Below are 23971 nucleotides of genomic sequence, written 5' to 3' on the forward strand. Positions count from 1 at the left end.
ATCCAATTTAGAAGCCTTGTTACCAACTCTCATCATTTACTCACCATGCTCATTTCAGAGTGAATACAAATATTACATGGTACAGCAGCAGTTAATCTGCAATGGAATGCCTATGGCTGAGAGAAACATGCTCTCCCTAAACAATCACATCACTACCAGCACTAATACTATACAAAAGGTTAAACCACAAAAAGTCCTATTAAATGGTCTGACAGAATTCAGGCCAAGAATCTGGACTCTGACTCAATTCACACTATAGTTCAAAAGAAAAAAAAATGTTAAATGGTCTAAATTAAGGCTGTTGTTTCAGTCCAAGCTGTTAACTTTACTTGTCAGTTCCTCTGCTTTCCTCATGTTTAAGTGAGCTCCTTTAATTGTGGCTTCCAACATAGTGAAAGCTACAGTTAAGGTTAAACTGAGTCTCTTTATAAACTTGCTTTCACATGCAAAACATTCTAAAATATTGTCCTTTGGGGCTGAAACTTTCCACGCTTGGTCTCTGCCCAAAAGCATTTATTTTCTTGAAAAGTTTGAGGCAAATCTCTTCAGCCATTTGAGTTAAGAGAAAATACTTCTGGCATTTACAGATTGGAGGTTTCTGCACACGAGTAACTCAAAAACAGCTAGTAAAAAATATCTGCCAATTTCCCGTGCAAGTCTTACTGACATCTGCCCACTGACAGATCAGGCTGAAATACTTCATGGATGCTTGGTGGATATCTTAAAATTTTAGCAGCCTACTTGGGACAATTTAATAACCAAATATCCACAGGCAGGTTGTCTTGTTAAATGTCAAATGCCAAAAAACTATATTAATGGATCATTATTGGGCACAATAACAGTTGCTAGTAAAAACTTGTGCCTTGAGAATCGTGGTTCTTCTGCTCACATAAAATTTATGGCATTTGTGCAAGATGACATGTCAAATATAAATCAGGAGAGAATAAACGTGTTACTGTTCAATTGCAAGCATCCAATTTCTCTTATATCAAAATAACTTTTATAGATTTAAACATTTTATTAGGTAAATGGTGGTTAACTCCACCAACAGTTGTTTACTATATATACTTTATATAACTTATTGTGTATTTCAGCCATAAACATGTTTAAAATATCAAAACTATTACGAATAATCTGATTTCTTAAAAAAACCATCAGCAAGGATCAACCATTCTGACTGACGGGCACAAATTCCATTTGGTATACAACTATAAGGGGCATCTTTGAAGCCTGCACTGTAACTGTTAAAAGTATCTCTACATTCACTGGACTATCAAAGACACAGTTATTGCTGATCTAGCAAATCCTAAACCAGGGGTAGGCAAACTATGGCCCACGGGCCGGATCCGGCCCCTCAGGGCTTTGGATCTGGCCCACGGGACTGCGCCCTGTGGCGCCGCGGGCCCCGCACCGCTCTCCAGAAGCGGCCGGTACCACTTCCCTGTGGCCCCCGGGTGGGGGTGGGGGGCACAGGGCTCTGTGCATTGCTCTTGCCTCCAGGCATCGCCCCCCTCAGCTCCCATTGGCAGGGAACAGGGAACCGCGCCAATGGGAACTTCGGGGGAGGTACCTGGAGGCGCAGCAAGGGCAGCGTATGCGGAGCCCTCCGCCTCCCCTCCCCCAGGGGCCGCAGCGCTTCCTGGAGCAGCGCAGGGCCGGGGACAGGGAAGGCGTGCAGGGAGCCTGCGCTGGCCCCACTGCGCGCCTCTGCCACCCCGGAGCCTGAAGCCTCCTGCACCCCACCCCACAATTCCCTGCCCTAAGTCCTCTGCCTGCACCTCGTAGCCCTCCTGCACCCTAACTCCCTGCCCTGAGCCCCCTTGTACATCCCGCACCCCTCCTGCACCCCAACCCCCTGCCCTGGGCCCCCGCCGCACCCTAACCCCCTTCCCTGAGCCCCCTCATACACCCTGCACCCCTCCCCTGCCTTGAGCCCCTTCCTGCACACCGCACCCCCTCCCATACTCCGTACTCCCTCCCGCACCCCAACCCCCTGCCCCGGCCCTGCATACAATTTCCCCACCCAGATGTGGCCCTCGGCCCAAAAAGTTTGCCCACCCCTGTCCTAAACTGTTAAATCTCTGGGTGACAAACAGTAACAACCTCATTAACAGCTCATTCTTTGATCATTTGTTTGAAAGAAAACAAAATGGCTGCAAAGAAATTTGGAGAGAAAGGTTGATTCAAAAGAGGCAGACCTGATACTTAGCTCTTGCTAAATGACACAGATTGCAACCACTTAATATATTAGTCATTTCGATTGCTCCCCTTCACCTATCCCTGCAGAAGTTTCTGAGACACAGGAGGCCATAACTACTAATCTCAGCTACCTGCTTTGGATAAAATGGTTTTGGTCACAGCTTTCTTAGGATTTATGAGTCTTTTCAAGCAACACAGCAGACAAGTCTGACATCCAAGGATGAACTCCAATCTACGCCACTTGAGATTGGTATAATAAAAAAAGCCAATGCAGTACAACACTTGCAAAGGATTCATAGGGCTTGTCTACACTAGATACTTGCACTGGCGCAGCTGTACGGATGCAGCTGTGCTGCTGTCGTGCTTCTGGTGAAGACGCTCTAAGCCGATAGGAGAAAGCTCTCCCCTTGGTTTAATAATGCCACCTCCGCAAGAGGCAGCAGCTGTATGGGCGGGAGAAGCTCTCTTGCTGACATAGCGCTGTCTACATCAGCACTTAGGGTGGTAAAACTACACCGCTCAGGGTGTGGATGATTCACACCCCTGAGCCACATAGCTTAACATCTTCATTTTGCCTCAAACCTTTCCATACAAGCAGGAGCTCCATTACTGTATGAATGTTTTATTCCACTAACTTTAATAAATATATTTTCATCCATACAAAGTTTAATTATTCAGCTAGACTGCTAGACTGTATGTGGGACACAGAGGTACACACACCCAATTTTCAGAAAAAGTCTCCCCCCTCTGAAAAAGAGATTGAAGCAAAAAAGTCAGTTTGCGCACAGCAGTTCATTTAAAAACAAACAGTTGCAGTACTGAGCATGCTGTAAAACCAGCAAGCATCCTGGATCCATGACCTACTTATTCATGGAAACAGTGAAGTTTCTTACCTGAGTGGATGAGCATGTGCTGTTTTAAGTTCTGAATGCGGGTGAATCGGACCCCACAGGTTGGACACTGAAAAGGTCTATCCGGGCCATTTGGGCTGGGTCTCTCTGTGCTACTGGTAGAAGGGGCAATGTAGAGTTGGTAGGGATACTGAACACTCTCCAACCTGGGGGGAGAAAAAAAAAATCACTAATTTACAAGCAGGCTAGATAAAAAAATGGAGGTGGCTTGTCCAAAGAAAACCTGACATGAAGCAAGAAATGACACTGGCCTCTGACCTCAATTTCTTTGGAAACAGTCACTGAACACTAGCTGTACAATGTACTTTGTTTTTCAGAGAACATGTATACATATTGAATACGTGCATTCTTCCAAAAGTACGTAATGAAGTGCAACTGGCAAATGGACCACGAGAAAGAATTTAGTGAGATGGGAAAGCAAATCCATTTTTTTTATTTTTGCCGTTCCCGTGACATTTAAAGGAAACTGAGGCAGGACAGTTTTCATTTTCAGCTCAAATCAGATTCAATAATTAATCAATAATATGATTTACAATTTCAAGTAATTAGCTTGCCCAGCAGGCAGCAAGGAAGTAAATTGCATTAGTTCATACTGGATGTTTGTTTGATACAGTCTGTTGCGTGACAGGATATGTACCAGTATGTTTAAAAGTTAGCTAAACTTGGTTATAATTTTAAGGTCACTAGGTAGCGGATGAAGGAAATATTTTAACTTTCAAAGAAATTAATTACCTGACATTATCTAAGTACCCTCACCTACTCTCTAACTGCAAACTAACTGGGTGGAATATAGCACTGTAATTTGGTCCTCTGGTGTGGTGTTTTCTTCACGGTGGATAGGACACGTTAGTCAATTAGAAACAGCCTTGCCTGTCACTTAAACATAAACATAAGAATGGCCCTATTGACAGTGGCCAGTGCCACACAGCTTCAAGGGAATGAACAGAACACGGCAATTACTGAATTATCTATCCTGTCACCCAATCCAGTTTCTGGCAGTCAGAGGTTTAGGGACACACACAGCATGGGGTTGCACCCCTGATCATCTTGGCTAATAGCCATTGATGGATCTATCCTCCATGAACTTATCTAATTCTTTTTTGAACCCAGTTATACATTTGGCCTTCACTACTTCCCCTGGCAACAAGTACTACAGGTTGACTGTGTGTTGTGTGAAGTAGTACTTCCTTATGTTAGTTTTAAACCTGTTGCCTATTAGTTTCTTTGAGTGATCCCTGGTTCTTGTGTTTACATGAAGGGGTAAACAACATTTCCCTATTCACTTTCTCCACACCATTCATGATTTTATAGACCCTACCATAGCCCCCCTTTCCTAAACTGAACAAAGTCTTTTTACTTTCTCCTCACATAGAAAATGTTCCAAACTCCAATCTGTTGCCCTCCTCCGTATCTTTTCCAATTCTAATTCAAATCTTTTTTGAGATGGGGCAACCAGAACTGCACACAGTATTCCAGGTACGGGTATCAAGGATTTATATAGTGGCATCACGATATTTTCTATTTGATTATACATCCCTTTCGTAACGGTTCCTAACATTTTAGCGTTTTTGACTGCAGCTACACAGTGAGTGGATGTTTTCAGAGAACTAGTCACAATGACTCCAAGATCTTTCTTGAATGGTAATAGCTAATTTAAACCTCATCATTTCATATATATAGTTGGGATTATGTTTTCCTAATATGCATTACTTTGCACATATCAACATTGAATTTCGTTTGCCATTTTGTTGCCCAGTCACCCAGTTTTGTGAGATCCCTTTGTAACTCTTTGCAGCCAGCTTTGGACTATCTTCAGTAATTTTGTATCATCTGCAAATTTTGCCAGCTCACTGTTTTCCAGATCATTTATGAACATGTTGAACAGCAGAGGTCCCTGTACAGTTCCTTGAGGGACCCAGCTATATACCAATCTCCACTGTAAAACTGACCATTTATTCCCACCCTCTCTTTCCTACCTTCTAATCAGTTACTGATCGAAAAGAAGACTTTCCCTCTTATCCCTTGTGACACTGGCAGACCAACCAACCTGTGCAGGACCCATAACAACTTAACAGGATGCATTACAATTTTATCAGGATAATTCACTTGTACGTGAATTTCTAAGAGATGTACTAGACCAGCAATCATTAACCCATTCATTTGTCATAACAGACATCAAAGGTAGATGCTAAGTGTGTTTGTCTGTGTTTACCTATATCTTGTTAGAAGTTTATCAATGTAACCAAATTAGCTTTTAGATTCTAAGTCTGTTTTCACGTCTTAATTACCTTACATTATATATGTGACTGTGTTTAGTTAACCTTAAGATCAAAGATGTGAGACACTGCAGGAAATTGATAATATTACCTACATTGTCTTCAGCTTATCTATTTCTGTTATGATGGAGGGCCAGCTAATTGCATTATGTAAATGACAAGGAGTCTGGTGGCGGCTACCCCCTGATTATGTAAATGAGTGTAACTAGTGCACCTGTGTATGCACAGGAACTAGAAGATTAACTTCAAAACAAAGGTTCACAAACAAGCTGCATTGCCTACTCTTCCCCTGAGGAGGCTTGTAAGCCTGCTGGAGAACTATAAAAGTGAAACCTCAGGCCTGATCCTGCATCTCTAGTCTGCCAAGCTTTAAACAGGGAAAGTTTAAGCCATGGGACTGAGATCCTCCAAGTAGCTATTTGGAATACCCTAGAAAATCTAACAGACTTTACATCTAAGCTGCCTTTAGATTCTGACCTATTGGGATAATTCCAAAGAGACTTTTGCAAGCCAGCAAATAGAACATCATTGCTACTATCCTGATCTACGAACACTGAAAATCACTAGTATGTATATTGGGGTGGACAAACTACGGCCCGCGGGCTGGATCCGTCCCGTCAGGGCTTTGGATGTGGCCCGTGGGATTGCCACTCCTGTGGCACCGCGGGCCCCGCGCCGCTCCCAGAAGCAGCCAACACCACGTCCCTGTGCCCCTGGAGCCCTCTACTCCGTCCCCCTCCCCCAGGGGCCGCAGAGATGTGGTGCTGGCCGCTTCTGGGAGCAGTGCAGGGCCAGGGAGCTTGTCTTAGCCCGCTGCTACCCCAGAGCTGCTCCAGGTAAGTGGCACTGGGCTGGAGCCTGCACCCCAACCCCCTTCCCTGAGCCCCCTCCTGCACCCCACACCCCAAACCCTGCCCTGAGCCCCCTCCCACACCCCAACCCCCGGCCTCGAGTACCTTCCTGCACACTGCACCCCCTCCTACACCCTGGACTCCCTCCCGCAGCCCTACTTTCACGGCCCTGCATGCAATTTCCCCACCCAGATGTGTCCCTCGGGCCAAAAAGTTCACCCACCCCAATGTATATGATTCCTTAACCATTCCAATAACTCTCTTCTTTTATTAATAAATCTTTAGTTAATTTACTAAGGATTGGTTGACAGTGTGATATTTGGGTAATATATGAAATACATATTGTCCTGGGGTAAGTGTTTGAGTCTTCGGGTTTCAGCGTAGCAGCCGTGTTAGTCTGTGTCCGTAAAAAGAACAGGAGTACTTGTGGCACCTTAAAGACTAACAAATTTATTAGAGCATAAGCTTTTGTGGACTACAGCCCACTTCTTCGGATGCATACAGTCTTTGGGATTAGTAAGAACCTCACATATGATGAATTAGGTTTTCAATAACTCTTCACTATATTAACCTGTTTGTCTGGAGGGGAACCAAGGGCTGAAATGCCTAAAGGGGACTGTGTTTGGCTCCTGGTTAACTTGTGTGGTACTGCAGAAGCTCTTTTGTTACTGGCTTGGTAATCTAATTATAGAAAAACCCTCACCAGTTTGGGGGGGATTGTCTGCCCTCTTTCTTCCAGTCTGCCCTAAGTGTGGCCTTCTCAGTGTGGCCCACCCAGGCACATCCCTTGACTGTTTACTTTGGTGAGGGACCTTGTCAAAGGCTTTCGGAAAGAACAAGTACACTGTCTCTACTGGATCCCCCTTGTCCACATGCTTGTTGACAAAGGTGATCCAGTTGATAAAAACGGCCTTTTCTATTATCTGTGCTTACCTGAAAATTTCCTTTTTATTACCATGGCTGCTGCAGCCCGCTCACAGCTTAGGGGCAGAACCAGACCTGTCTATCACTGGCAGCAGGGGATTGCCCTGCCACCTGAAGTTCCCTCCAGTTGAGACAACTTCCACAACCAGGATAATTTTCCCCCTAATGGAACAAAACCAAATAGCTAGATGTCAATTTCCATCTCTGTTCTGGAAAATCCACTGGCCTCTAGGGTGGGCTGGATCTGTGGATCTTAAAACTCAAAAAAAGGAAATGTTCAGGTAAGCAGATATATTTTCCTGTACTTCATCATTTGAAAGTTAACAGAGCCATTACAATGGGATTTTCACAGCAGTGGAGGAACTAGGATCAACTCTTAAATATGGACATCCAATTTAGTGTTCCTTCCCCTGAGCACTAAGACACGGAAGAATACTTCAGCTAAAAAACAGCATTTACTAACAACTGGATTCACCAGTATGCAGAATTTTAGTGAATTTATGCATCAGTGGTCATTTGGCCACCTAGCAGATCTCAATATAGGAGATATGACTTCTCCACCCTGAGACTGCCAGTGCTCCTGAAGTTTGGACTTGATGCTCAAGAGAAGGAAGAATATTTTTAGAATTTACTTTAGGAATGAATGGTATGACACAGTTGAGAGGACTACACTTGTCTGAATGAAAAATACAATAGTGGATCTCATCTGAGAAAGCTCCTAGCCAACTTCAAAGCTCGTCTGATTGGAGATTACAGATACTGGGAGCTTTACTTTAATGGGTAGGAAGTATAATGACACCTCCTACGGGGCTCAATCTGGGTAACGCTCTACGGAGCAGAATGAGGTTCCAAAGTCATGCTCTACTATGGCCTAACAGAGCTAGAGTAACAGCTGTTGCCTTAAGAAAGTATTTAATGCTGGGATTTGTACAAAATTCCCTTTTTCTGAACATGTTGATAACATTATACTGGAGCCATGACCTTTTCACTTGGACACTTATTCACTGACACTAAGGCCCTCCTGGTGGAATTCCAGGCTGTATTTCACTTGTTTAACATTGTAGTTAAATTACAGACTTTGCATCAACCAGCAGAATAAGGTCTATTTGTTGAATGATTTTTAGGGTCCATGAGAATGAATTCACTTCATTCATGTATCCATTTTAAACCTGTCTGGGTTGGGGTCCCCCCCCCTCAGAGAAGGTCTACTATTGAAAAAATCAGACATTGGAAGACTCAATGCTAGGTTAATGAGGCCTGACAGACAGAAAGACAACAGTTTCACTGCCACTCACTCCTTCCTATTTTTTGTATGGTTCTGGGGAGCAGTGGAAAAGGTGGGAAGGCACACAGTAGAGGCATTGCGCAGCTTTGTAAGTCAATTCTGATCTCACATCCCAGTCCCGACATACGGAAAGCCCACAGGGTGCTTTATTGCTGTTTCCAGATGCAAACAGGTGACTCACCAGCCCACCACACTAACTTACAATGAGTAAGAACATTTCTTGACGCAGGGTCCACTTTAATCAAACTTCTGCCATGTGAGCCTTGGTGTTCATCTCCCCTTTGATAGACAGTGCACACAGGGATAGTAAACTTTGCTCTGCCCAGGACCGGAGAAGTTGATTTTTCTATGTGATTGATATGATCAGGTTTCCCATGTTTATTTATAAAAAAAACCTATCAGATACTTTGACTGTCACAACCCAAACAAGTCTGTGACCCATGAAAGGAACAGTGTTCTGAGGCCTCAATGAATCATTGCGTCAGATCATTGGTGTTGTGCGCTGCTTTTTCTGGGACCTATTCCCTGGATTGTACTGGGACCTGAATGAGCCCTCTCCATTACCCCCCAACTAGCATCAAATGAAGATTGCTCTGCCTGGTTTGCTAATGGGTGGATCCCTTCAAAAAACATCTGATTTAGTACACTCATCTGAGAGAGTGGAGACTATCCAATGAGACCTTGATCTCTGCCAGTGGATGTGATGCAGAGGAGGATAACAAGAATTACTGGATGTTTCTCATGAACTCTTGATCACGGAAACATATCTGTGTATAAGAACAGCATGCCCTAGAGAGCTGTATTTTTGTTTCTGTGATACTGCATGCCCTTCCTTTGTTCTTCATCTTCTGCTAAAAATGGTCTGAGGTGAAACCTTGCTTCTGATAGGATTGGGATGAGAATAAATACTATGATTGACTCCCCTGGCACCATATGACTGGGTTCATCATGTATCCAAGGTATCTTAGAAAACATATTGCTGTATTTTTTTGCAGCTGACTCCGTACTGAGCCCTGATCAGAAAAATTGTCTAGGAAGAGAAGTGAATTTGTGTCTTCCTTAAAGTCAATATTAATTAATACTGGCATGATCCTGGAAGAGACCTAGATTTGACCACTTGTCAAATCAAATGGTAATACAAGTTGAGAAAATAAAAAGCTGCCATCTGCATGCAAGAGGGGAAAATTGTCTATGTGATGGTGAAATGGGAAAGATAAGCATCCTTAAGGAACTTATGCCCTGGTCTGTTTGTTCCTGACTGCATGAGGCTAGAAAATAGGATGGGGAAAGGGTTGTACTGCTCTGAACTGAATTAAACTATGGATGGTTTCATTCACATCCTGGCATTTCCATAGGTGGCTTGAGATTCAGAGTGGACAAAGCTGTTCATGAGATTTTTGCCTTAGAATACCTCTGGTGGGCAATGTCCAGTGACCTCATTTTAACTAAAGCGGTTGGTAGCCATTCACTCCCAAACTGAAGGACCCAGAAACCAAACAGATCTAAATCCAGATAGGCCTGGTTTGGGAGTCATGCATATAGTTCTGAGGCAACTGAGGGCAGCTAATAACCTTGCCTCAGTTGCCTGCTCTTGTTCTAGCTACCACTTGCAGTATTTTCTCCTGCTGTACTTCAGGGACTACTTCCATTTGCCTTATGACACATAACAAAGGCTAAGATTTTGTCTCTCATATTTTTAGTAAAAATCACAGACAGGTCACGGGCAATAAAGAAAAATTCACAGAAGTCCATGACCTATCCATGACTTTTATTAAAAATATGCCTGACAAAATGGGGAGCTGAGGGTCCCCACACCACCTGGCTGGGAGCTGCAGGGCATCCCCGCAGCCCTTGGCTCCCAGCTGCAGGGCACCCCACCGGACCTGAGCTCCCAGGGCGCCCTGGCCGGCCGCGGCAACTCTGAATTCTTCTGCCCAAGGTGGCTGGGAGCTTAGGGCCCCAGAGTTCCGAGCCACCACAGGTGATGGGGTGACCCTGCAACTCCCAGGTGCTGAAGGCACAAGTCACGGAGGACTCTGGAAGTCATTGAATCTGTTACTTCTGTGACAAAATCGTAGCCCTACCCATAACATCTAGGTCAGTGGTTCTCAACCCGCGGTCCATGGGCTGCATGCAGCCCAATCAGCACACAGCTACGGCTCATGTGACACCCTCAGGGCCATAAAGGTAGTATATATATTGTGTGGATGCAGCCCACATAACACACATAGAGCTGCATATACGACCCACAATGGCAAATAAGTTGAGAACCACTGCTTTAGGTGCATGCTGCACTCCATGGAGGCGTTCAGAGGGAACAGCGCTGATTTTGTTTATTTCCCCTTTGGAAATTTGTTCCTATAATCTTGCTTTGAGGAGAGACTGGGCTCAGATTGCTCCTAAACTGTTTCAAGTGGCTAGCAATCTCTGTATCCTGAAAGAGGCTGGGTTTGTCACCTCTCCTTCCCCACAAAGACATGGCATGAAGTTCAAGAATGAACTCCCCAGAAACTCTACCTGTCTCTAGCACAAGGGATTGACCTGGGCCTGATAGGTCTGCATTTCTCCTGGAGGGCCCAGCCTGGGATATCAGCAGGGAACACTACGCCTGTTATGGAGGTGGCAGCAGCTTTGGTAGAGTCCATGCTGTGTCCACTGTCCTCTAACCCTGGCCTCAGAGAATGTGAGGGGGAGAAGGCAGCTGAACTTTGCAGCTGGAGTTATGGCTGCTGCTGCAGGCTGTATGGTGCATTGCCCTTTAAGTAATGTTCCACTCACAAAGCCGAAGGAGGGGGAGCTATTTGTCCCTGGAGCCAGTTTTTCCAACCTCGTTTGGCTACTTTCCTGCCGGGGGGAAGGGGTCTGAGGTGACCCCGCCTGGACTGCACTGGAGGAAGACTGCATTCTGCCCACAGAGTCAGACGAGCTCATCAAGGAGATACTTGAAGAGGGGAGAAAGCAGGAGACATGCACCTTTCCTTTTGCCTCTGGCTTTTTTTTTTGACCTAACTCACTTCCTGAAGCCTGCAGGAGCACCAGCTGCTGCAAATGCCTCAGAAGGCTAAGCAGAGCTGAGGGGACAGTCTCCCTGAAAGGCAAACGCCACTCTGAGATAACTGGTAATCAGACAATATTTTATTGAGTTAAAATAGTAAGAAATCTGAAATAGGGTTTGGAATTTCCCCCAGAAAAGTCACCCCAGACTTGGGTGAGCCATCTGCTTGTCTCTGGGAAGGCAGATAAAACTGGAGGGCATTTCAGGAAGCAGGGCATTTTCTAACTCCCAATGACTGACAGGTCAGTTTCTTCCCCACGCTGTAAGCTGGCTGAAGTACCCATGCTCATGGATCTGTGGACCTTAGCACAAGGAAGAAATGTAAAAACAAAAATCACCTTTTCCCTCCCTTCCTTGCATTCTATACACTCACTTATTTAAATACTTGGAAGCTGTGAGCAATTCCTGTTACATCAGGTATAATGGGGAAAATCTAAACTAAAACAAACATTTTTGGACGCTTTGTAACATACATTAAAAAGCTTCATTTTAAATAAGAAATATTTTGTAATTTTTAAAAATTAAATAAAAGCACAGAAAACATTCCAATCAGTCCAGATCAAGAAACAAGAACTGTTAATTATAATTAATGTTATAACCTCCAGATATCACATTCTATAAGCAACTGATCTGCTTTTGACATTCTGCAAATGGACTGGAATGCACGTTCAGCTATGCAAAACTAAATCCTGACAAATATGAACACTAAAACATTGTGTTTGTCCCAAGAATGCCCCCCGCTTGTAGAGATGGACAAGCCATTTGAACAAACATTCTCATTAGACTTTCCAAACATCATATATTTCAGTACTGGTAATTTGCGTCAACTTAATTTAACAGTAGCTAATAAACTAGACTAAACATTTAACCAGTCTACTACATATCCATATTATGGAAATTTACAATCTAATGTTCAATAGAAGAAAGAATACTACAGAAATCAGTTCAATGAGAAAAGTTCAAATACATAAAACATTCATGTGTCTACTTCAAGTCATGTATCATCTGACCTGCTTTTGAAACAAGGACGCTATTTAATCGTATTAGACAATTAACACCGAATGAAGATATTTTACCAGAAAAAATATTTTATAATATGATTTTTGCATGGAGAACATATTTAGATTAGAATACAAAGACTAGCCCAACAGAAGAGCAGCACACGCATAGTCAACTAAGTGTTTCAAGATGCAAGTCTACTATGCCTGTCTAAAACTTGATTCTGAGTTTCAAGAATCTATCAATAAAGGAATTTCCAACTGAGGTTTAAACTAATGATCCATATGGAAAAAACCCAACGAGCAAAGTTTTTGTATCCATATCTGCTAACCAAGTGTTTTTAGTGCTTTGTTCAGTAACAGAAGCTCTACTGAGTGATAGAAGAACACAAAGTTCTCATGCTTATTTCAGATAGGAAAAAATCCTGTTGCTCCCAGGAGCCTGGAGTAAGTTCAAGCTATATTTGGGGTATAGTGTTTCTCGAGTGAGCCTAGGGAACACTATAGGGAATGGATAATGCTATCTGTAGGAGGAAGCATTTAGAGGTTTTTTTTTTTTTTTTAAACAGAAGGTGACTAAGAGTTACAGGCTTTATTGTACTCCGAACACATGAGGAATCAGCATCCAGCCCACTTCTAAAGTGTCTATTCTAAATGCTGCACAATGAATTAAAAATAGTGACCTGCCCAGGAGGCCAGTTTACTGTCCTCCAGACAAAATCAGAGCCCCTTATATATACATATACATGCACTGAGAGAGAAAGAGAGGGAGAGTGTAAGAGCACGAGTGTGTGTTTGTTTTTTTTTAAACTATAATTTGTTTTTTCCTCAGAGAGAAGAGCAGGAGAGCAGCTAAAGATTTTTCTGTTGATTGTGTACTACTGAGCTGAGCAGATCTGAATGTTGGTAATGGTAATAAAGTCTGTTCTAGAGTGAGAATAAAGTTTTGGGGTACATAACTCTAATATAGTGGGAAGACCTTTTTAAGAGTGAGCTTCCTGGGACTAGGAAACTCTGCCGTAAATATTTAGCCAATTTATGGGGTAGGGCCTGTAACTGCATATGAACTTATAAATCATTTGGTTTAGAAACTCCAAAGTCCCAAAGTGCAGAATTCTGTTCTTAATAAATGCACACAGCTAGCAGCTTCTTCAGTACTGAGTAAATAGTACACAAATCCTGCTGGATTTAACTGATGGTTCTACAAATCTGTGTTTGGGAATTTTTCGAGCATGGGCTTAAGATGAGGCATAAATTCCTATTTCTCCTTTACATGTAAATTTCATAATGTGTTAGTTTTATGCCCTTTGAATTTTCTATTAAGTTTTTGATTAATTTCTTTTCGTATGATTTTTTAATAGGAGGTGTCGGAATTTGATCCATGGCTGAAAGCTGTCTGTGGCAGTTTGGTTTTTTTGTTGTTGACTAGTATCTTTTTAAAAACCGGGATAGAGATGAACTTGGGAGTAGATTTGGTACAACGGGTAGTTTTTAAAAGGATATTTAGGGTTATTTTAACTATTAGTCATAGGTATAAGAACTACGTTGTTATTATAACTAAGTTTACACACCAAAGTGTGTAAAATCTTCTCAATCATACACTAAATCTTTTGCCAGCAGCTACATTCTTTTTTCACATGTAACTCTACAATGGAGAAAGTTACATGTATCAGCAGCCAACAGAGATTTTGTGTGCTAGAAAAGTGCAGCTGCTGGCTGATGACGTTTTCTCTATCAGACACTGCAACTGTGTCAGAGCTCCTGGAGCAGCCCTCATAGGGTCCATACCTCTTGCCCAAGACCAACTCCCTTGATTAAACATTTAAACACTAGGAAATTAATACACTAAAAGCTTCACTGGGAAACAATGTGGCTCCATACATACCACACGTGACAAAAACTACAAAAGTTAGGAAATAAAAAGTTACGCTACCCAACAGCGCATACCCCATACTCCACCCACAAGCACATACCTTCCTTTCAACATAGCTACCATACACGTCAGTCCATGCTCCCATAACCTTAATTCTATATACCTAGGGATGCCAGCCTTCCATCACTCACTTTAACAAACTACCCACTCCCAGCACAGCAAACTACTATGTTGAACATCTACAATGAATAGTGATGAAACAGGGTATTTTGGTAAAGGTATATTAAGAACAACAGATTGAGGGAACAGAGTTACGGTTGTTGTATGTGTGATGTACAGTAGTTGTAGTAGCTGTCTCTCTCTCTCTCTCTGGGTGGAGGAGAAGACATGTACTGTTATGTGGATTAATTTTTCATTTCCTTGTTTTTGTGTCAGCTATACACTGTATGCATCAACCTTAATGGTTTCACAATGAAGTCCATATATAAATATAGACTAGTGTGAATACCCAGCACAGGAATAAGCTCATCCCTTTCCTCTTCAGTTTAAGTTGGAAACTTCGCAAAAGGAAACAGTGCAACTGCTAAGCAAACAGACTTTCATCACCTCTGCTCTCTTAAAAGTATTTGATCCTTCAGGCACTGATTGTACTTTGTTCAACACAAAGTATATGTATGAGCAGCTAACCTTTCTCCGAGCAGGGCTGGGGCAAGTTAATTATAGCATACCACTCACTCACTACAGAACAGTTTGCACACTATGTTGGTACATACCGATCATCATCATCTGCATGAGCATTAGTGCCAGAGGTACTTTGGAGAGTGGGTAATCCCTCAGTAACCCCTTCATCTATTGAACCTGGGGAAGAAAAAAGGAACATCAATTTGCAATTTAATGCAAGTAAAAGTGCTCAAAAGCTGGGTAACTACATGTAAAAGCTCTCTTCCAAGAGTCTCCTGCAGACACTGTTTACTGGTTGGAGGCACACAAAGTGCCAGAGCTCCTTCAAAACCAGCAGCATCTAGACCTCAGGATTCTTCCCCACTTTATCAAGAACTCAGCAGAGGGAGGAGCAATTTTAATATATGGTCAAATATTCAGTGTGCCTACAAAATGAGAGGATAAATTAAAAGACTAATAAAATTGTGTTAAAATGCAGTAAAGGTCGTCAACAAATGTTGTATTTTTTTCTCCGAAACTAATACTTCTAAGCCAGAAAATGCTAATTTCAAGTAAAACTACTATGCTCCTCAAGATTTTTCAAAATGTTAAGGTATACTGAGCAATTTAATCCTGCTGCTGTCTTGGAGCTTTATTTCCCATACCTTATGCATCCTCTATACATAAGGATATTTAATAAAAGAATGCCAATTCCAGGTTCTTGGTGCCCTTGGCAGATGAAAAATGCAACCCAAAGGAGACTAAACAGTAGTATACCCAGCACTTATTACTGCCAGAGAGATGCTAGTCTGCATAATGGTTCATTAGGACACAAAATGTCTTGGGAAATATTGCTGAACTGAGCTTTGGAAACAGATCTAGTATAATTTCAGCACTAAACCAAACCTTGATATCCTTAGTTTGTTTACTCAATCGTTGTTCAGACAAGTCTCCTTTGATTCAATGAGAGTTTTGCTTGAGTGAGGACCGGGTAAACTAAGTAACAGCATCAAGATCAGGGTGGATAAAAATCAATGTTTGTTTTTTTTTAAAAATAGTTTGTTTTTTTTCCACTTTAAATTGGATTTTTTTGATAAAATGCTTTTTGAGGAAAAAACCTATCTAAAGGTAGTTTTAATTAAGATATATTATAGCTCAAAGATATCTCATCATGGAATAGGGATTATAAATTCTAATTCTATAGTATGAGACAATATATTCATGTAATGTTTAAGAACAGTTTTGCAAATGAGTTCCAATAGCTCACGGATTAGGGACCCAATTTTACGGGGTTCCAGGGGCTTCTGTATAGATTATATAGGTTAATCTTTCTATCTACCCAACGGGACTCAGTGCTCAGTCTAGAAGAGACCATCAGAGATGCTTAGTTTCACAGTTTGAGAACTGTGGATTTCTGTCTCCAGAGATAACATGCTTGTTAACAGCAAAAATGGTTGTTGTTGTTTTTTTAAATATTTCATTTAACTATTTTAATTAAAAACATTTTTAACATAAACAAACCTGATTTTAAAAAACTTGACTGTTTAAATTTAAAAAATTTATATGCTTGTTTTGTTAAAATATTATGTGTGCTGTTGAAGAAAAAAAATCCAGAATACATAACGTCGTTGTTTTAGTTAAAAAAAACAATTTAAATGTCTGTTGGGTGATGTTCTCCTACTAATATAGCATGGCAAGAAAATCCTCCAAATATTAATGATTAATGTGTTGAATTGGAGATAGTTCACCTACCAATGACTTCATAGATATCTGCTTCAATTACCTTTGGTAAATGAAATAACCAAACAATCATTCAATTTCTGATATAGCTGTAAAACTAGTCTGAAAAGTTTTCAAAATAAATCACTTTAAAAATGTATAGTGTGTACCTTCTAAAAATGAAACCTACATCTATCTCTGAGTTTTGAAGATTATGTATTAAGGTTATAACAACCATCAAGAATGCACTTTTATGTAGAAATCCATGATTAAATCAATTCTTCCTGACTAGTGATTTAAATCAATTTGATTTAAATCAAATCCACTCTGATCAAGATTTGACCGCATTTCACTCTAACAGAAAGGGGATAAGGAAATTGATCAGATCTTGGTGTCAATTTAGTTCCAAGAAATATAAAGCAGTAGAAAAAACATCCTCTCTGCTGGAAAACATCCTCCTGTTTGGTAATGCGGTACAACTAGAATGCTCCACAGTGTAGCTTCTATAGGCAGAGAGCACTGCATACACAAGGGGGTCACTTGCATTCCTCCATCATCTCCAACCCTGCCAGCTCCGTGTGTGCCACCCTCCCATCCCCTTCTATTTCATAGACTCCCTGCACTCCCCCATGCCAGGAACTCTGTGTGCTCTCCCCGTGCCACCTCAATTCCCTCTTTCTTCATATACCACAATCTGTGGGCCCTCAACTGCTCCTGTGCCAGAGGCAGTATGCCCATCCACAGGTGCCCAGCTCCCTCCCTCCCCTGCGCCTCCTGCCTGTGGGCAGCCCCACTGATCAACTCTCTCCCAGTGCGTCCTGCCCACCGCATGCAGGTGACAGGACATGCTTGGGGGAAGGGGCAGAATGGGGCGGGGAAGAGGCAGGGTGGGGCCATGGGGGAAGGGGACGGAGGTGGAGCGGGGGCAGGGGTTTGGGAGAAGGGGTGGGTACCTCGGTGAAGACAGATCAATATTCCAGATATATAAGTGAGCTGCTGAAGAGTCCCTGGAATTTTAATTTCACCCTTTCTCCTCCCTCCCATCATGCAAAACAGCCTGAATTTGTTGAACTTTAGGGCACTCTGTAATGCCTGCATATGGTGACAGGCATTTGGGGTTTCATTGAGGACGGTATTGGGATTTAATGGGAGTGAAGAAAGTTGATGGCTAAATTCCAACAGACTTCAATGGGAAAAGACCCACTGTCAGTATGCGCTGAAATACAACACTAGAAAAACAATACTATTGGGACTTCAGATGAGATTGTCAGACCGAAGATACAAATGGAAAGAGAAGAGATACAATGCGATATGGAGACAGGAGAGGGGGAAAAATGTTTATTCCAAAAGGAAGAGTGCTAGAATAGAAAATAGAAAAGCCATTAAGATGTCAGGAGTCACAAGGAAGGCCCATATTTCCCAACTGAAAGAAAAGTTAGGGATCCAAAATATAATGATCCCATATTTTGGGGTTACTGATGGAAGACTCACCTTTGATAAGTTTCTGAAAACAACATTATGAATATCAAATTTAAAACTGTGGTTCAGTGTGACTTAAAATAAGCTGAGTATTGTTGGGTACGCAAGATCAGATGTAATACAACGTGTAAAAATAAAAAATTGAATTCTATATTGATTTTATCCTTCATGATATTGCCAACTAATAAAATCTAGTCCAAAAAAAGTTTATTTGCTGCTAGAATTTTTATTTTGTGTACTTATCTCTCTGATGGGGCTGATGTCAAAGAGTTATGAAAATATCTTCTCAAACGTAACTAGTGTTGCTACCAGAATGACATAATATATTTATAAAGGCTCTCCTGCTTGTCTTTCTCCAGTATTATAAAGTGCCCTTACGCACTGTTTAAGTGATACTACATATAACAAACTGCAAATGAGCAATTCTTGCAATTGCCCAAGTAGCGAATGAAAGCTCTTTACAATACAAGAAAAACAGGCAGGGAAGCTTTTATAAATGCATTATAAAGCACTGAAATAAGTACATGTAATTTTAAAAGGGTAATGTGTGTGTTCAGGAAAGAGAATGTTGTGTTTTAACATACCTCCTTGCCCCCAACAGTTATTGCTGTACTGGATCGTCCCTAATGTTGTGATAGTGTGCAAGGCAATACTTCTTTAGAAAACAAAGGATGCTTATAATGTGGCCTGTGCTGCAACTGTGCTTTATCATACCTTTGATGCAGTGCAAACCTTCTAAAACAAGGGTAGGCAACCTATGGCACACGTGCCGAAGGCGGCACGCAACCTGATTTTCAGTGGCACTCACACTGCCCGGGTCCTGGCCTCCGGTCCGGGGGGCTCTGCATTTTAATTTAATTTTAAATGAAGCTTCTTAAACATTTTAAAAACCGTATTTACTTTATATACAATGATAGTTTAGTTATAGATTATAGACTTATAGAAAGAGACCTTCTAAAAATGCTAAAATGTATTACCAGCACGCGAAACCTTAAATCAGAGTGAATAAATGAAGACTCGGCACACCACTTCTGAAAGGTTGCTGACCCCTGTTCTAAAACAAGGAATTTGCACTGCTTTCGAATACAGCAAAACAGGAATATAATCTATAATCATGGTATAATAGTGTTGTGCAAACAATGCTAAATGTAAATTCAAACACATTGATACCTTAAGGGCCCTTTATGCCAAACAGCAAAGGGAAGACAACACACTGTGTCAAAATATTTAGCCAAACGGTTTTGGTAAGGTATCACATAAAAAACTGGTGACATGCTGGTCATATTGTGTGATCTATGTACAGGTTGTATATAAGGAATTATATATATGTGCTGGAAATATGTTCTGGAGGCAAGCCTGCCTTAGACAAAGGAATGTGGATTTACCTCTCTGCTGCGAGATGTCTCTGGGGAACCTGAATTCACTCTATTACCTGCAAAGTAAGGACTGGCAGCATCTCAGGAGTTTGCTGGTGAGGCAAACAGATTAGTGCAGCAGGGAACTGTCTCTTAATCTAAACTCCAGGAAAACTCTCTCTTGCTAACGCAGAGGTAAGAGTGGCTTACAGCTCTAGGTGCCCTGAGGAAAGCATCACCCATGCATCATTCAAGCACACAGAATGGGATTCTATTATGTTGACCTCGGGCCAACTTTTTTGTATCTGCAGCCATGAAGGTGCAGCCGCATGCTATACTGAACTATCCTCAAAGCTTACAGACATTTGATTTTAGACTTTAGAGCATTTGGTTAAAATGATGGTCACTAATGCAGTTCACAAAAATATGGCACAAGACCCCAAACCCTCTTCTTGTGCTGTAAATATGGTTAGGGAACATGCCCTTAGTGGCAATAGACCCAGAAGGGTAGAGTTCAAAGGGTAAGCCTTCCAGAAACTGTTGTGCAGCTTCAGCACTAGAAGGTGACATTCTCAAAGCTGCTTCTCAGTAGATGTCATTTCACAGTGAAGGATTCTGGCTAGGTCAATCTTTGGCAAAAGGAACGCAGTCACATACATTACCAGGGCCTGATCACTAGCGTACATTCAGTGCATTTGTTCAATTCTAGGACTTTCTTAGAAAAGGAACATTTAGGCCACTCACCGAAGTCTCTCTCTTTACGATCTAGTGCTGGGCTCACTCTTATATTGCCATTCCTCCCATTCTCCTATGGTTAAAGATTACTTTTTTTATGTTGACATGTATTTTTATACACTGCTATTTTTTGAGTGGCTTAGAAGATATCGAATGTACCTGTCCTCTGCCATTTTCTATACAGATCACACCGGATCCTGATCAAAAGGAAGCAGCATAGTTAGTTGTCTGTCAGGCTGCTTGAATATGATAAATACAGTGGGTAAAACTCTTTTCAGTGGGTATGTTTTTTTCCTTCTCCTGACCCTTAGTTTCATTGTCTTTTTTGTATGTTGTAGTTTATATTTCTCACTGATATATCAATATAGTATGACTTCACACAACTATCACATGTCCTTGGCAACTTCTTTTCTAAGGTATTGCTACAATGTGTTAAGGACTGGGTCAAATTGCACCAGTTCAGTGAACCAGTCTTTTTTTTTCCTGGAGGCTGTTGGAACACAAACTCTACTCTCCCTGTAGTTTATAAAATGAGACACATTTTTGATAAATTAAAGAAACTATCAGTATTTACTCTGATAGTTTACTCACAAGTTGTGGCTGCTACTCAAAGGGGATTCACAAAAACCATGTCTGTAAAACTCCAGTAAGTAAAGCAGTTTAGATTGGGCATAAACACTACCAATGTAGAATGCTACCATATGAGCTATACAAAATAATGACATACAAAAAATAGCAATATACAAAGTGTTGAAGCAGGTACTAACATGACAAAGTTCCTGCTTCTTTAAAGCAATTGTGCAATTGAAATAGTACGCTTACAGTGGCCAGCTATTTCCTCATTGAAAGGGTCAGAGAGATCAGCTACCTACTACTCCCTCATGAAGGCAGAGTGACAAAACTCTGAGGTAGAGTTAGCGTACAAGACTATATTTATAATTTTATTAATTGAAACAGCATTTGGCATGATATTAGCTGAATGAAGTCGACCAACAGTTCTCAAATAAACCAGATTTTACTGAAATAACCCTTCAATAAATAGGCTTTGTAAATACAAAGGCAAATAGATAATCTGTGCAAAATACTGGCAACAAAATTAGAAATATTGCAAACTGTGTTCAGACTTACTGAAAGCCATTTGTAAGAGTCTTTTCTATGCAAAGAGAAAACCGGATGGTTATAGTGATGTCCTCTAAACCTTTCCAGACTACTGATTTATCTTGCGTGCCACAAATTTCACCTCACTTAAAAACTACTTGCTTACAAAATCAGACATAAAAAATACAAAAATGTCACTGCACACTATTACTGAAAAATTGCTTACTTTCTCATTTTGTCTGTATGAAATTTTAGTTTGTACTGACTTCGCTTGTGCTTTTTTTGTAGCCTGTTGTAAAACTAGGCAAATATCTAGATGAATTGATGTACCCCTTGGAAGACCTCTGCATACTCCCGGGGTACACGCACTCCCGGGTGAGAATCACTGCTCTAAATATTAGCTATTAATAGATAAAAGCTCACTAGAGGAACCCAAAAAAGGCTACAAATCGTCATTTGGGAAAAATGTTAGTCTCAGCATTTGGCAGAATAAGAGCTGCAATTTGTGATTAAATCCCTTTGAAATGGAAAGGTTCTATATATTATGACTTCACTATTTTGTTTTTGTCTGGGATATTAATTTTACAGCTTTCCACCATTTATTCTGCAAAATATGTTCTTAACTTTTATTATAAAAGGTCTCTACTATCATTGTACCTACACTGATAAAAGGCTTGATTTTGGAGATTCCGTAACTGTAAAGGGAGATAAAGGTAAGCACCAATTTTTCCAAAATGGTTCTCTGTGAATGGACTGTGGTCAAACCATTTGGCACTATTAAGAAAATAATTATTAACAAACTGTTAAAATCACTGCATTGCATTTCATAAGTTAGAATAACAAAATACAGTTTCACCAATCTTCTGTGACCTAATTAAAAATTCAAGCAGACTTTCTTAAATAAAATCACAAGTGCATGTACGTATACATATATAAAATAGTAGAAGTGGCTGTACCTATAGAGGAAGATTGTGGACTGATCAGGAGATCTTCCTGAACTTGCTCACTTCCTGGGACTGTCTGCTGATCACTCAGAGAACTCTGGGATGCACTCACAGGCTGCGATACTTCCTCATGAACCTCCTCATCACTTAACCTTTCCACTTTGACACGCACATCTTCTTCAATCACAAGAGGTGAACTGGCTTTTGTGCTCTCACATGTCACATAATCAGTAATTCTTCTGGCTGCCTCAGATGGCCCAGGGAGTTCTAAAGTCCTAGAATTCTCTACCTGTTTCACCTTCTCAGATTGAAGCCTTCGATCAATTCCAAAAGGAAAAGTCCAAGGAAAAGCTAAGGAAGAATCTACTGGCTGATTTCTGGACTCTGCGTAGGAAGCTGAAGGATTGAGCACTTGGGGGGAGTTCGTTTGTGTGTTACACTTAAGTGGACTTTCAGGAGACATGACAATGTAGCTTTTGCGCTTTCTTCGGGACTCTCGACAAACAGGAATGGCTCTTTCCACCACACTGCATTCGGAGGAAACCGGAGAAAGGCTGCCATCTCGAGAAGTAAAGTTGCAGTTTGCACTGTTTTCTTGTCCTGCATCTAGCACCTTGTCTTGCTGGCTGTTGGGTGTATTCCATAAAATACTCGACTTCATGAATTCTGAGCATGTACTAGCAACACTGAACATTTGCATGTAGCTGGCTGCAGCCAACACATCAATAATATTTTCTGTGTTGATAGACAGTGTGGCTGTGTAAGCATACTCCAGAAGGGGTATGAAGCCAGTCACTGTCACATGATGCAAGTCTAATACACTCTTGCCGTCATCTTCTGCTTGGCCAACTAGTTTGGAGCGGAAGAAGTCGCTGCAGGCTGCCAAGACCACCTTGTGTGCCCTGAAGATTTTGTCCTGTACGCGAATGGTGATGTCGCAGAAATGTCCATCGTTGCGAAGCATGTTAAGTTTTCCAAGCATCTCCTGGCTGTGAGCAGGGGAATTATGAGTAAATGTTTTTACACCCATTTTTTCACTTTTGCTGATGCTCTTTCACCATGCAAGTGGTCACAAGTGTCCTAAAAGATAGACAAAAAACATTATCTTTTGTAATTTTTATAAAGATATTCTATACTACAAATTTCTACACTGAGAATTAAAGATTAGTGACTTCGTATTTGCAGAGACTAACATGAAAGAGAATTGTCCTTTACACTAAAGTCCAGGACATTAGACCTTTTAGAATCCAGACTGTCCCATGGGCCAGAAAAAATTATGAGAGATTATATTAAGTTTACTCTACGACAATGCACTGAGTTATTAATATTTTGTAATGTAAATGAAATGTGGAAGTCAGATTATCTGAACTCAGCCAATAATATCACTTTCCAGATCTCTGCTGTTACCTGCTCAAAGAAATTACCCTGATCAGAGTTTGGTAACAAGGACACTTATCACCTTTTGAGATGGGAAATATATGCTTTTAAACTAGTATGCGTGTGTCTTAAACCTGTATTTTTGTTTTCTGGAATCAATAATCTATTGCTTAGTTATTAGTCTTCAGGGGCTTTGTGAAATGGTTCTGTAAACTGAAGACCCTGACATTAG

General features: G+C 41.3%; 1 protein-coding gene across 4 annotated transcripts in view; it reads right to left on the bottom strand.

Moving 5' to 3' along the window:
- The window catches only part of ZBTB44 (zinc finger and BTB domain containing 44), a 57961-nt gene that overhangs the window by 9810 nt on the left and 24180 nt on the right, over positions 1 to 23971 (bottom strand). For all 4 annotated transcript variants that reach the window (XM_065569241.1, XM_065569239.1, XM_065569240.1 and 1 more), the window contains 3 exons: positions 22375 to 23442; positions 15146 to 15230; positions 3093 to 3256 (listed from right to left, as the gene is read on the bottom strand). In XM_065569241.1, coding sequence (XP_065425313.1) covers positions 3093 to 3256; positions 15146 to 15230; positions 22375 to 23392 — 1267 coding nt within the window. In that variant the 5' untranslated portion in view covers positions 23393 to 23442. The remainder of the gene's footprint in view (positions 1 to 3092; positions 3257 to 15145; positions 15231 to 22374; positions 23443 to 23971) is intronic.

This window comes from Chrysemys picta, chromosome 16, assembly GCF_011386835.1.
Source record: "Chrysemys picta bellii isolate R12L10 chromosome 16, ASM1138683v2, whole genome shotgun sequence".
NCBI lineage: Eukaryota > Metazoa > Chordata > Testudines > Emydidae > Chrysemys > Chrysemys picta.